The following is a 14706-nucleotide window of genomic DNA, read 5'->3' as shown; positions in this document are numbered from 1 at the left end:
CTAACTCCACAACATGCGAGTGTTCCCTTTCCTGCTGAGTCACGTTAAGTACTTGGGCTTGAGCCTCAACAAGCTCCATACGCGGTGTAGGTTGCCTATTTTGTTGTGCACTGGTGGCGCTTGCAAAAACTCCATAAACCTTGAATTCTACACCAGCTAGCGAAAAGACATTCACCACGGCAACTAACTGAGTCCTGAACGCATCATCCTGAAGTTGCCCAATCATAAAGCCCTGTACTATTGGAGGGACATTCACATTAACAGGAGGTACAGACTAACGTGGCCGTGAGCTCTCGCCAATCTCGAAAACCATAGGGATTTCCTGTCTATCTTTTGAAGAGGAATCCTCTTACATTATGCCCTTTCCTTTGTCAGCCATAGTGTAATCCCGCGTTCGTGCACTCTGTCTTTACCCAAAACAACTGAGGCTCACTCTTTGAGGAAAAAGTGATTGATGTCCACGCAACGGAACCTTGTAACCGGCCCGTGGGGCGGTAGGCTTTGGCTTTCACCCGAAATTCTTTACTTTAGACACACACACAGAGCACTTCGCAAAGAGAACCTGCGACGGGAATTAACACTTGAATACACACACGGCTCGGAAACTAGAATACCCCGAGCAGACGCCAACGACCTGTAGGCCCCAAAATTGGTGCCCCTTTCAGTATTTCTTTATTCTTTGAGAGGGTAAATTACAAAGTAGAGTCCTGGGAATCCTTTACATGTATCCCGCTAGATACTGCCTGATTTGGCCAAATTTTGGCAACATAACAACCCACAAACTTGCGCGAAACCAATTCCCCTGCTGGAACTCACTTTCACTGGCGTATACCCTGTGATTCCTGCCCAAAAACAGTAAATTCAGCTCGCTGTATTTACTGGTTTTTGCTCTGTTTTCAGCCCCAGATAGTCCCCTAGCTGTCCTCTACCAGTGGGGCACGATTCCCAAGGGTTCTGGCGTCCGTATGGCTGAAAAACAGCCAATTTTCTGCGCATACACAGCGCTGAATTTGCACCTGTACGCTGAGGTTATGACCCTCACCGGTGCCTGCTTTGGAGTAGCAACTAGCTACCCCCGTTCCTGCTCAAGGAGGCTCTTGCCTCAGCACAAAAGCATGAAACCACACAGCTGTACATCAGGCAAATGAAGAGCCCTCTTGTGGGGCATCACATAACTGCACGAAGGGGAGAGAGAGCAGTGTGTAGCGTGCAGGGCATCACTCCTAGCACCACACTGTACATGGGAGGGAAAGAAAGCACTCCATAGCTCTTAACCTATGACAAAAACCAAATGAAGCCTCCTCCCAACTTACAATTCAGCGCCCAATTTTCTGTAAGAGGCAAGTCCATGAAAAATTGCCACTTTGGCGCATTTACAAGCATTTGCCCGTTTCGAGTTGCCGCCTAAAAATCTCCCGACTGGTTGCTCAATTGACTTCGCGACAGAGTTGTAAAATGTTCCCCTAGTCATACCGGAGGTAATGACGCGAACACATTTCACGGCCCAAAATAGCAATTCCCTAATTTTTTGGAAATGATTCCGTTGGGCTCCGAATGGTCTTCTGACCATCTATCCTCATTGGGACTGCATCCAAAAGTGCAATGTGGCCCAACTGTCAGATACTTTCTATTGGTAGTCCCACCTTGACTTTATGCCTTTATTGAGTTCACTTCCTAGTATCCATGAACTTGCTAAGTGCGATGGAGGGACCTATATGATCTTGCTCTCTTGCTATGAGCCTAGACATCCTCTTACTATACGAATTCCAGTGCCGACCACTTCCCATCTACGGGTGAAACTACCGTTCACATTGGCCATACAATGTCCGACCGTTTGCTACTTCAAAAAGAGGGTCTCAAAAATAAAACAAAAATCATTGGAAAGAAACCAACAACTAAGGTTAGCAATTGCCACGTCCTCGTGACATAGTTAACAGTTGCCACGTCCCCGTGACAAAGACAGAATTGGATCGCGAGCACGAAGAAAGACGGTTAGCCTTGGAGCGTGAGCGCTTGGCGGCCGAAGACAGACGAGCGGCCTTGGAGTTAGAGCGTGAGGCGCAGAGAGACCAACGCATGCAAGAGTTGATCCTGCAGGTACTCACCTCGAAATCCGAGCCGGTCAAAGATGTTGGTAGTTCATCAAGTAGCAGAGACTCGAACTCCAACTACTCCGTCACAGAGAAGATCACATTCAGTAAGTAATGACGGTAAGATGAATGCTAGTGTTATTCATTCTTCGTTGCATCAATTTAATGCTTATTTTGCGACAACTAAGAAGACAGGGAATAGCAAGGTTTTGACGGCAGCCATATACCTTGCCGGTGATGCCTTAATTGGTACCACACACGGCAAGAGACACAGTTGGCCGTGCACCTAGAGGAAGCAGACGAAGGCACTCCCCTTTCCTTCAATTGATCCGACTTCCAAGACAAGCTCAAGGCGCGGTTTATGCCACCTCAGTACCTAGCATGATTAAAGGACGATTGGTGCAGTCTCAAGCAAAATGGTTTGCCAGTTATGTCTTTCTCTAATCGTGTTTTGCAACTCGGTACCCAATTACACAAATCGGATGATGAGTGCAAGGAGGCATTCCTTTTTGGATTGGACGAGTATATCAAGTATGGTGTCGAGATACTCGATCCAATCGATCTCAACAAGGCGGTAGCGCTTGCTCTCGTACAGGAGATGAAGCACAATAAGGGAAAGCCCAAGGAAAACAAGACTTCGCAAAGTACCTCTCAAACTTCTCAGAACCCTCGGAACAGTAAGAGCGGTAAGAATGGTAACTCTTCTAACCAATCTTCATCTAGTCTCTCAGAAAAGAACTCACAAAATGTATCTAAGGGTAAAGCTAACACAATTGCTAAACCTAAGCTCACGCCAGATGAAAAAGCAGCACAAGGAATTTTAAAAGGATACATCACGTCAGAAGAACAAAGCATTTATTCGAAGGAAGGTCGATGTTATCATTGTCACATCAAGGGTCACATAAAAAGAACATGTCCTAAGATTGAATCTAACGAATCTAAAGAACCCACATCCTCTGTCAATGCCATAAATGAGAACACTAGTATGACCCAAGTTTCTCATGATCCTCCCATTGATGAGTCTCTCATTAAGTGTTATGGTCATGTGAAGGGTCAGTATTTTGTCATATTGTTTGATCCAGGCAGTATGCATGATGTGATTAGTGACTCTCTTGTCGAAAGAGTCCCCTTTTCTAGTGAAGCTAACCTCATTGCAGATTCGATCAATCACGAAGAACAGATCTTGGCTCTCGAGCCGAGATCTAAGGAACCCCCACAGGAAGTATTGTGTATGTGCATGATTAGTCAGTACGCATTGTTCGAGTGTTTCATTCGTGACGGTTTCCTGTATTTTAGTCACCGTCTTTATGTGTTCCCTTTTCATAGGCATGCCATATTGTATGATGAACACGATTCACTCATGAATAAGCACGGATATATGCAGATTAATCATGAAAAGATGAAATGTTTACATTTAAGGAATTCACATTCCATGTCTCTTCCTTGGCATGACACGATATCCGAAAGAGCACAAGCATGATTGAGCATCAAGCATCAGCATTTCCATTGTGATTTGCCACAATTGATAGATTTATATCAAAAAGTCAAGATTCGATCTCACAGTTTGCGTGTGTTTGATGAACGGTTTGGCACTCCGTCGTTTTGTTCATCTGCATTGCATGCACAGTTTTTCGAAAGAATAGTCTTTTTCCAATCACTCTACATGGAATGGATATGTTCATGTTTTTGTGTTGGAAGTGGTTTCAGGAATTTTCCTCCTCGGAGATTCTTGAAGAAGGTGGACCTATGTCCATAGCAACCACAGATGACTTTGTGTCGCTTTCGGCACGGCCAAAAGAAGCAAGCATTGCAGACCTTTATGAAGTTCAAGTATCGCACAACCCACACATCAAAGTGGGCCGGTGAAGAGTTCTTCACAGGATTCCAGACACTGTTGACGATCTCCCTCGACGCCATACATTACGGTACCAGTATCTCACTTTAAAAAGGAGGGGATGTCACATGCACATCTAACCCTATGTGCATGTGGACAAGCTACTTCATGACTGGGGTTCAATTCAGCTTAGGAAGTGTTCTGGCACCTTTGTGAGTCTGTTCGCAAGCCGTGCATGTCCAGGCACTTGAGTAGTTGCATTTCCTCTGGTTGCACACAGCATTTTAAAGTGCATTGAACCTGTTTTCCCTATTTTAGCCATTTTTCACTTATTAATATTAAGTGACTTTGTTGGGAAACTGGTTAGGGAAAATTGACTAAGGCAATATATAAGAAAAGCTAGCGCTAGCACTTTCTGGCAAAAGAGGCAGCAAGGTCCCGGTATCTGGCAGTGCACCTTCTTAGCAAGACCCCCGGCAGGAACTCCTAGCGTTTTTCAGCTATCAAGACAACCTAGCATTTTCAACATTTGCAGATCAGCCCCAACGTTTTGCAACTTGCAGATCAGCCTGGCGTTAGCAAATTCACAGCAGATTCCCTAGCGTTTTTGCAACAGACAACAGATCAGCCCAACGTTTTTGCAATTGCAAACTACCATCAGTGTTTTTCATATTTCCGACGACAGAACCTTCACTTGCATCAGCGTTTTGCATTTTCAGCAGTTAGATTGCATCCCGCAGCAATCAAACCTTGCAGATCTCTCCTTCCCGCAGTATATTCTCGCCGCACGGTCAGATTAGTCAGAGTTTGTAGATTCAGCCCGCTATTCGCAGATTTCAGAATCTGCGTTTCCAGCGCATCGTCGTCGCCATCGCCGTCGTCAGATTTCAGCCCATCTCATCGCCATCCTCATCGTCGTCGACATCATCGGCAAGTCCATTGCATTTAGACCATTGTACGAGATTTGTGCAATCAATAGCATAGACCTCTCTCGCCATAGAGAGTGGGACCCTTGGAGTTTGACAACATTCTGGTGTCGTATTCTTCTCTCTCTATCTCTCAGTCTTAGCACCTTCATTCACAATGTTTACCCACTTTGTTTGTGATCATTTGCACTCTCTCACTAAGGAACGGAAGCCTCTCCCTTCCGTAAGTAAAAGGAACCCTTGAGCACAGTTCGGAGCATTCATCTTGAGTAAAGTTCAACATTCACTTCCGCTGCACCTTACATTCCATGGCCATTTGTGCTCCTGCACGCTGGGAATATTATTCGCCAGCCTTGTGATGTTTTCCCCTTGAGCCCCATGGGCACCCGGTGCCTCCTTTCCCCTCTTTTCCTATTTTCCCCATTTGTCAGAGTCATTTTCCCCATTTGTCAGAGTCATGGTGGCTGAGGGCTGGGTCGCAATGTAACAAGGAACGGGCGGAACGCAACCCAAATGTCCCGACATGACGTTGCGGACGAGTCCCGTTTTAGAAACGGAGCCAGGAACGGAATGCTGTTCCAAAACAGGGTGTAATTGGAACAGTGTTCCGAAACGGGTGGGAACTGGTCGGACGGAACGGGCAAAAGCAGGCATTTGGGGGCAGATTTGGGGCTTTTTGGGGGAAATATTTGGGGCAATTTGAGGGCAGTTTTGGGGTTGTTTAGGAGTTGATTTGGGACTAAGCTTAATGAAGGTAATGCAAGCGTTACTTTAGTCAACCGTTCCGGCCCTCGCCCTGTTCCCATTCCCATTCCGGCCCCTCCTCCCCGTTCCCGTCCTCTTCCCCGTTCCCGTTCTGGATAACTATGTTGGGTTGGGTAGCCAACAATCTCGCATATATATGCAGAGGGGGGGGGTCATTTGCACCCTCCCTTGGGCACCCCAGGGGGTTAGCCCTTTGAGGAAAGGCAACCAGTGGGCAGAGGGGAGGCAGCCCATCATTTTTGGGCAGCCCCCACGTCTGCGTTTTTGGGCAGCCAGCGGCCAGCTAGCCCGGCATTTTTGGTCCAGGTGCTTTGGGAAGCAAATTTCTCTCCATTCCATCCCATGCAGTGGGCATCGCAATCATAGGCAGAGTACCTTTCCGATGGTGCCAACCTAGGAGACCAGAGATTTCCACCGTCACCAGAGGGCAACCATACCGGCAGCCTTGTGGCGTCTCTCTCTCTCTCTCCAGTTCTTCCTTGATGCCAGGAGGTGGATCTGTGTTGGGATTTCGAGCCCATGTGGAGACCGTGTCAACGGTCTCATGGGGAGGAGCAGTTGGCAGTGTCAGTAGCAGTCGCAGTTGTGTGTACCTCGGGTCTATCCAATTGGCATGTCAATTCTATGCCGGACCCCCCTTGGTCACTTGTATGAGCAGATTGTTATCAGCATGGAAAGCTGGACATTGCCCACCATCATGTGGCCTTGTATTATACTGTGTAGTCATTTTCTGCTATGATAGAGCTACACACACGTGCCTATACTGCTATGCTGCACACACAGGGTAGCCACTATCCGTGGAGTCGGAGCTACCACCCACTCTCATACTCATTCACAATAGGCACAGTCGATTTATTCTTTCTTTTCTCTCATTTTACCGACACCCAGATCACCACTTTTGTATATGATTTGGTCTCATAGGCCAACTTTGGCCTTTAGTAGACGTAAATAAAGCTTTCTCTCTCTCTCTCTCTCTCATCCTCAGATGTCTTGTCTCTCTCTACCTCAGTGATCTCACTTCTCCATAGGTGTGCCTTGTTCATATGTTTGGCATTGCAGGTGTTTTAGATCAGAGTCGAGGTGCCCAGAGCCAGTTCTCGTCTTCATTGCATCTTCCATTGCCCAAACTCTCTACCATATAGAAAATGCTTCCAATGCTTTAGAGAATGAATGAAAGAGAGGAGTTCCTTGTCATAAACTGAATAATTCTTTTTATGCACTATTTACCTTTCTATTGAGAAATTGCAACGAGACGTCCGTGATATTGCAAACACAGCTCCTATGGCGACGTTGCTCGCATCCATCTACACCTCCAAAGGGAGGCAAGGATGAGACTCAGAGCTTTAGTCACCGCAACCTTGAGAGCTTCCAAAAGCCTCAACGATTGCCTCAGGCAAGACAAAACCTCATAACACCAATCATAGGTTCAACAATGTGTGCAAAATCTTTAATATGTGAATTATATGCCTGACACAAACCTAAAAATGAACGCACCTCCTATGCAGTTTTGGGTAAGTCCCAATTATGAACCAAGGGCCCAGTAGACACCGTCTGCAGAGATGACATACCCTAGATAAGACATCTCAGTCATGAAAATTCTGAATTCTTAGCTGCAATATATATCTGGCACTCATCTAAACAGGCTAAAACGTTCTCTGCATCTCGCTCAAAAAGACACTCCAAGCGAGAAATCAATAGCAACAACGAATGGAAACTGAATAAGTTTGAGAGAGAGAGAGAGACGGCACAGCGAACTTCCACGCCCAAATGCACTCACCCCAAAGACGGGCGTCCCTTTTGGTATTTCTTTATTATTGCTCACTACAAAATACAACTCCGAGAGTCCTCTGCTCTCAAACTCTACGTCCAGATGCTCGGCCGAGTTAGAGGCCCAAGGGCTCGGTTAAACTTACAAGGGTTGCCCAAAAGCATAAATTCAAAAAGCATTGTAGCCCAAAAGCAAATGTTCTCAAAAGCTCACGTAAAAACTGCCACGTCAGCAACCAACGCCAAACGCAAAAATCGGTACACCTGCCACATGGCTTCAACAGCGCAAATTGCAAGATTCTGACAGTCTTGCCACGTGCCATGTCAGCACATTATACGGGCAGCTAGGCCAGAGATCAAGCTTTTGGTTCCTAGGGTTTTAGGCCCCACGGTCGATGCTCAGAAGTTCTTTAAGTTGGTCGTCTTAGTTTCTCTTGTCCACTCGGCCATTTCTCTTCCACTTGGTCATGCAACGTCATGACAACCCCTCTTGAAAGGATTGTAATCGCCATCAATTGCGCTGGAAGGATGGAGAGGATCCTCCTGCACAAAAGAGGTAGACAGGGAGGGGTCTGAGGTGGTCTCCTACTACAAAGGTCTGAAGCGGTTTCCCATAGGAACCCACTCCTATCAAGGAACAGTGGGGTGGCCTCCAAGGCAAGGAGCCTTGCCTGTCACGACGGCGGCCCCGAACCTGGTGCCATCCCTCCTCAGTAGGTCATCTACCGCTGTTGAGGCTGGGTCTCTGGGGGTCTCCGAAGTCCCCCAGAGACTGCCGGTTGGAGGGACTTTGGAACTCGATGAAGAGCCTGCTCTAGGACCTATCGTTATGGAGCGGGCTGAGCTCTCCTACGTGCATAGGCCCGCAAGATGGCCATCTGTCTGCAAGTGAAGCGCTAGTTTGAAAGGATCGAATGCTCCACATTGTCTGATCCAACCACCACTCACCCGATGTAGCAGAACCACCTTCGGAAGTGTATGTGTGTCCCGAACAACAACTCGCATGATGAGTAACCTTCCAACCCTGGCCACAACTGAAGCTGACGTGCCGGGCTCTCCAAGATGGTCCCAAACATGGAACCAATCCTAGAAAGTAAAGGTGGATACTCCCGCCTCAATCCTAGAAAGCAAACTGAGATGGGCTCCTCCTCACGCACATTTGTAGTCAGGTCGAAGTTGTGGTGCCACTATCTGAAGTAAGCTCGAGCCACCTGAAGTAAGCTCGAGATCACTTTGGCTTCCATCTCTGGAGACTGGTAGTAGCCTCTCTTGAGAATCTGTAAATCGATGATCTTGCTTACTTCGGCCTCTGCTAGGCGTGTGCCAACAATCTTGCAAATGACTGAGGTGGCTTGAAGCCGTTCCACCTCGGCCTTCAAGCTCACTTGCTCTTCTGGCGAAGAGCAAGTTGAAGGGTCGGCTCCACGGTGTCCGACAAGTGGGCTTCTGTGGAGTCCCTTTGGGATGAAACAGGGGTCGCCATTCTGCGTCTACTGCTCTAGAGAGGAGGCGAGGATGTCGACGAAAAGCACTTGCGTGCTGAGGGCAGCCTACAAGCGTTGTTCACCGAAACAAGAGCTCGGGGTAGGGCTGGAGGGAAAGGGGCTAAGGAGTGGGGAGGGAGAAAGTTGAAGGGGGGGGAGGGGGGAGGGGGCGGGCAGGTCAATGCGAGGGGGGGGCGAGCAGGTAGGCACGAGAGTGTGGGGGGCGGGCTGGGCAGCTCTAGGGAGGGCAAGGGGTAGCGAGCAATGGCGTGGGAGCAGCAGCGAGCTAAAATTGTTCTGTTTTTTATGGCTTCCTTGACAAGATATATAGCTCTATTAATTGTCATAAACGATCTCCACCCCTCTTATGTTTCAGGTTGACTTTTAACAGGGGAATGCTTGTACAAATTGGATAAAATATCATCTGAAAGAATATGCTCCTTAGCCTGTGTAATGCAGAGCAAATCGAACCAATAACCTACCTTTTGAAACCCAAAAAAGAAAAACTCTTTGAAAATGATTGTTCTTGTTTGAGGTTTCAGCTTCAAAGGGCTCTAAGAACGAGTGTTGATGGTTGATTCTATTGTTTTGTGAACATATATTTGAAGTGAGAATCTCGCCTGTAGATTATGTTTCAAAGCTCTCAATTGTGCTATATGGCCTCCTTTTCTGAAAAAGCTAATCCTTTGTATCAATTTTTTTTAGTGCTTTGTTACAGATGTTTTTGCTCAATGCAGAGTCCAGACGCAAGTAAAGCAAACAGGGAAAAGGCTAAGTCAAAACCTGATATTGGGAGGGCTGAAAACATTTGCAGATGGATCTTTGGGATCTGGCACTGCGTTATTCTATGAGATTGTGATCTGGTTACATTCAATTTGTGATTTTTAGTATCTGTAATGTCATGTCCGTCACATTTCTTTTCTTTCTAAAAGTAATTTGAGTGACATGCATTTAGTGTATGTGAAGCAATCTTGGTTTTTATCACGTCTGGCGAGCATTTTTCCACACATACGAGGGCAAACTAAATCCATTGATGAGGAACTCAACCAGAAAAAGCAATGCCTAAACAAGTACGAAAGTATCAGGTGTTAAAGGGTCTTTGTCTAGGTGCTGAGCCATGTATGAACTTCTTGCTTAGCAAATACACCATGTATCTCCATTGGTTAATGGATCTAGGCATTCCACTTCGAGAGTGTGCATCTCAGGTTCCTATGCAGTCCTTTGGACTAAGACTGTGCAACCAAAATTCCATTATGGGCGTGTTACCCCCGTTTTGGAATTAGAGTGCGTTCACATGCAGAAACACTGAGGTTCGGGATTTTGCAGATCTACATATAGGTGGTGCAGAAAGCTTTGGTTTGTTGGCTGCAGTGTGCACAAACACTGTTTAGTGCAGTGAAACAGGTGTATGTACGCAGATTGTGGCTATAGGTGGTAATCGACTATTTTTAGCAAGCTGCTTGAAGGGTTGGAAACATGTCGTCCAACAATGATGGGCTTAACCAAGTTGTCAGTGAGAAGCTGGACAAGAACAACTTCCATGCTTGAAAGTTCAAAATGGCCAATTTCCTTATGGGGGGTTGATTTCTTGAACAATTGTCTAATCAAGGCCTCTGAGTCCCCCTCTAAATCCCAATCTTCGTAAATTGTCCTACTGATCCAACACCATGGGAACAAGCTCCTCCTATATCCAATCCCTGAAGTGATCAAGGCTGAATAAAAAGCAATGTAAACAGGTGTCAAATGCATAATCAAGATTGTAGCCATATCTTCATAAGAGATCAGCTCCCTTGCCTGAAGAATCACTTATTGCATCTCCTCCATCTTCTCAATGCGATCCTTCATGGACTTTCATTGCATTGGGTCCAAAGTCCGCAACTGTACCTCCAAGTGAGCTCTCTTCATAGGGATCATCTTATTGTAAATTTTCTCCAAGTGGTTAAGGATCGCTAGAGCATTAGTCATGCTCCGTTAGTCATGCTCCGAACATGTCCAAGTTCCGACAACATATAATTCAGGAAGATGAAAAACAAGATCCTTGCATTAAGTCAATCCCAAGCACGTTACAGCTCTGCAAGCTTCTCCAACTCCTTGGAAGAGAGAAGTACATCTATAGGAGCCTTTGGCCGCTCAATCTCGTCACGCACCATCAAGAGCTCGTAGGTCTTGAATACCATCTCCATAAGCACCTGGCAGTCCTGGTAGCTGGTGGCATCCAGCTTTTGATCCCCTAGAAATGCCGGCAACACCGTAAACTTCCTCTCAAGTAACTCCAACAACAACTCTCTATGAGTAGAATTTTGCAAAAGATCCAAAGAGTCGTCCACAATATCAACGTATTCTTCTTTTGTGTCCACCTCATGAGAACTCTCTGCAATATGTAATCCACAATTTCAGATTTTCTATCTTGGAAAATCTGCCCTCAAGAAGTTCAATTTATAGGTTCTCTTTTCTCTGTAAAGAGAGAGTGCCCGTGTGTGCACGATGAAAAGAGGCCACAGCATGGCTACACAGTGCAACCAACTAAGCATGTCAATAATCAGATGAACTATACACGGCGGGAGCCCCCGCATAAGAACCCCACCAGAGCAGCCCCTAACAGCTAGTACATACCAGAAGCCCAAGATCACCCACAAAAAGAGAAGGTGCCATTTACTATGTGCCCACTCCACAACCAAAGATCGCTAGGTTCACATATGTGCACACATACACAGCCCCAAAAACATACAGGGTTGTATTGTCGCTAAAAAGAGTAAGTTCTAAGAGGTAGAAAAGAGAATTTATCCGAGCCTACTCAAGCCAATCACGATCCATGCGCCGACGCTATATATCCACTTTGGAATTTCTCTCTCCCAATGTCGCACTTCTACCTGGCCACTGTTGTCTCCTATAAAGGAGGCTGATGTCAACCATGTGTAAAGTCTATCAATTGTTTCCATAATTTATCACACCCCCACATGCATATGAGCTAAAACTCACTAGTTGGCAGTATGAGATATCTCTCAATTTTCTCAGTCTCTGATATATTCTGATTTTTCCATGACTATGTCTTCAGCTATTCCTCATATTCTCCCTTCCTCTGCACTTGGTATGATGATTTCAACAACTCGTTAGCACATAGAGAACAGATCCTTGTCCATAGTCCAGCTGTTTGAGAAACTACTCAATTAAACATCCCTGGCCTTGTCTATTATACGATAGAAGAAGATAAACAAGACCAAGAACTAGTACCTGAAGGGCCTGTAAGAACACTCCAACAAGAGGTAGCTCCGCATTCTCCTTGGCACTAACAATAACTGGGAGGTGAGCATAGAAGACGAACAGAGGTTCCAAGAAGGAGATATGGTTGGAGACGATGATGGGTGCAACATCCCGTGGAGCACATTTGCCCTTGGTGGGAATCCAATAGTAGCCAAATACAAAGAACATAATAGCTCGCACACCTATACGAACAGGCCAAAGCAAGGAGCGGCGCCATGGTGGGAAAGGCCGGAACAGGGGATCCTTGACCCCAATAAGTGCAAGCTTGACAGAAATATAGCCGATGATGAGGATGACCAGGAGGAACAGGACGCGCAGAATGAGGAGGGGTAGCATGAGAATGAAGAAGACGATCCGCAGAGGTGTAATGGGTGGGCGCGGATCAGCGAAAGGGTTTATGTTAGGGTCATCCCCGATCGGTGGGGGCCTTGGAAGGCCCTTCCTTGGTGAGGAGCAAGACGTTGCCGATGCAGCCATAGCCATCTGTTGGCACAGAGGGAGACGCGCACGCACACCAGCCGCTGCGCTAGTTGTGTATATGTCACTCCGTCTGCATAAGTTTTGCTCCAGCAACAGTCACTCACGGATGGAGGATGAAAGAGAGAGCCGGGCTGGGGGCTATTTGAACTTTTGCCAAGTTGCCATCTCCTGGGTTTTGACACGTCAACCTCAGGATCCACAATGGTTGCCTCAGGAATGCTCAAAGAAAACTTTTTCCCAAAAATTGATCAGTGGTGCGTGGGCGCTTGGCCGGACAAGCCCTTAGCATTCAGTCCTTTGGTCTAATATGACGAGGTGTTTAAGGCTCATTCACACGCTGCAAAAGCAGCATTTTATTAGAGGTAAGTTACAAGTGCATAACTCCACAGTGTTATCATTGTCATCTCTGAACTCTGCACTAGAGAGAGTAGAGAGAGATGGACAGTGTTTGCCCAACTCTGTCAAAATTGGCAGAGTTGAGACATAAGAGTTGTGTTCTTAGCAAACGTCAAATGCACGATGACGATGGCAAAACATTGCTCCACTCACCATGAGAATGCTCTTTGTAATGTACCTGAATTTTTATAATAAATTTCGCTTTTACTCAAGGTCTTTATTCTTAAGTTTTGGAGCATTTTTAAGTGTATTGATAATAAGGGATTTGTTCAAGACAATTAGTTCTAAAATTAGACATTCTTTGCATAACCATGTTAATTGTTTGTTTTAGATCTTAAAGAATTGTTATCATGTACATGTGGTAATGATGTGTGTGAACACAATTAGGACCGTCAGGGGCATTTTTTCCCTCTCTAGGAGGTTTTTTCCCCATGCATTGTGTAAGACAAGGGAAGCTAGAGCCTGAGAGTCCACCACCCAACCACCCATTATATAGCAAAGCCCCTGGCCCTTTGCCCTAGTTGGACTCCCTTTCCACACCGCCTAGCCCGGCCCTGCCCTTGTTTAGTCCGGCCTTGTTGGTGTCCTGACATTACTCCCCCCTTAAGAAGAGTTTTCATCCTCGAAAACAAAAGCGGGGAACTTCTTCTTAAGAACACTAATGTTTTCCCAAGTGGCACCTTCCTCAGGTCGTTCTTTCCACTTAATTAAGGCTTGTTGACGTACGTGATGACGTGTACGCAACTCATGATAATCGAGAACACGTTCAGGTTCATGCGGTAAGGTAGGAGGTTCAATGAAATCAACCAAAACTTGTTGGTCAATGACATTGTCGTCCCCATGTAACCGCTTACGTAAACGGCTTACATGAAACACCAGATGAATGCGAGAATGTGAAGGTAGTAATACTTTGTAGGCACGATCACCTACTCGCTTGAGTATTTTGAAAGGCCCACAATATCGGGGGAGATAATTTAGGTGTTGGCCCAGTTTTCTGACTTTCTGAATGTTCTGGCACACGTAAAAATACTTCCTCCCCTTCTTCGAAGGTAACTTGCCGACGTTTCTCATCAGTGTACTTCTTATACTGATCCTGTGCTTGTCGGACATTCTGACGAGGAAGTTTCAGCATATCCATGTGGCCTTGGAGAAAATCCTTAACCTGTTGGAGTTTTTCGGTTGCCAACCCCACCGTAACCGGTGACCTAGGTTGAAACCCGTACATGAGCATGAAAGGATTGAAGCCTGTTGTGACATGCTTAGCACTGTTGTAGGCAAACTTGAGAATAGGTAAGTATTCTTCCCAGTCTGGATGTTTTTTGCTGACGTATGCTCTTAGCATATCCTCTAGCACCTGGTTAACTCGTTCCATCTGACCATCTGTTTCTCGATGATCAGCTATATTGAGGTTCAGTTGTGTACCCAATCGTTTAAATACAGCTCTCCAAAAGTGGCTGTTAAACTTGGGATCACGGTCACTAACAATGTTACTAGGCAAACCATACAGTTTGTATAGATTGTCCACAAATAACTTGGCTAGTTCTGGTGTCTTAACTGTTGATTTGGTCGGAATAAACTTACATAGTTTAGTCAACCTGTCTACGACCACCCATACCGAGTCATGACCTCGTACAGTGGTTGGTAAACCCACCGTAAAATCCATAGAGATGCTTTCCCATTTTCTATTGGGAATCTCCAAAGGA

The 14706-nt window shown here is 46.1% G+C and overlaps 1 protein-coding gene across 1 annotated transcript in view; it reads right to left on the bottom strand.

Annotated features, from left to right (window-relative positions):
- LOC147427049 (lysophospholipid acyltransferase LPEAT2-like) overlaps positions 1-12760 on the bottom strand; it is a 36522-nt gene extending 23762 nt beyond the window's left edge. The window contains exon 1 of the mRNA XM_086498820.1: positions 12098-12760. Coding sequence (XP_086354946.1) covers positions 12098-12610 — 513 coding nt within the window. The 5' untranslated portion in view covers positions 12611-12760. The remainder of the gene's footprint in view (positions 1-12097) is intronic.
- Between the last annotated feature and the right edge of the window lie 1946 nt (positions 12761-14706).

The sequence above is a fragment of the Adiantum capillus-veneris genome, chromosome 24 (genome assembly GCF_014529385.1).
Source record: "Adiantum capillus-veneris isolate H3 chromosome 24, ASM1452938v2, whole genome shotgun sequence".
Taxonomy (NCBI): Eukaryota; Viridiplantae; Streptophyta; class Polypodiopsida; order Polypodiales; family Pteridaceae; genus Adiantum; species Adiantum capillus-veneris.
The sequence above is the reverse complement of the archived record's forward strand: the minus strand, read 5'-3'. Positions and strand labels throughout refer to the sequence as shown.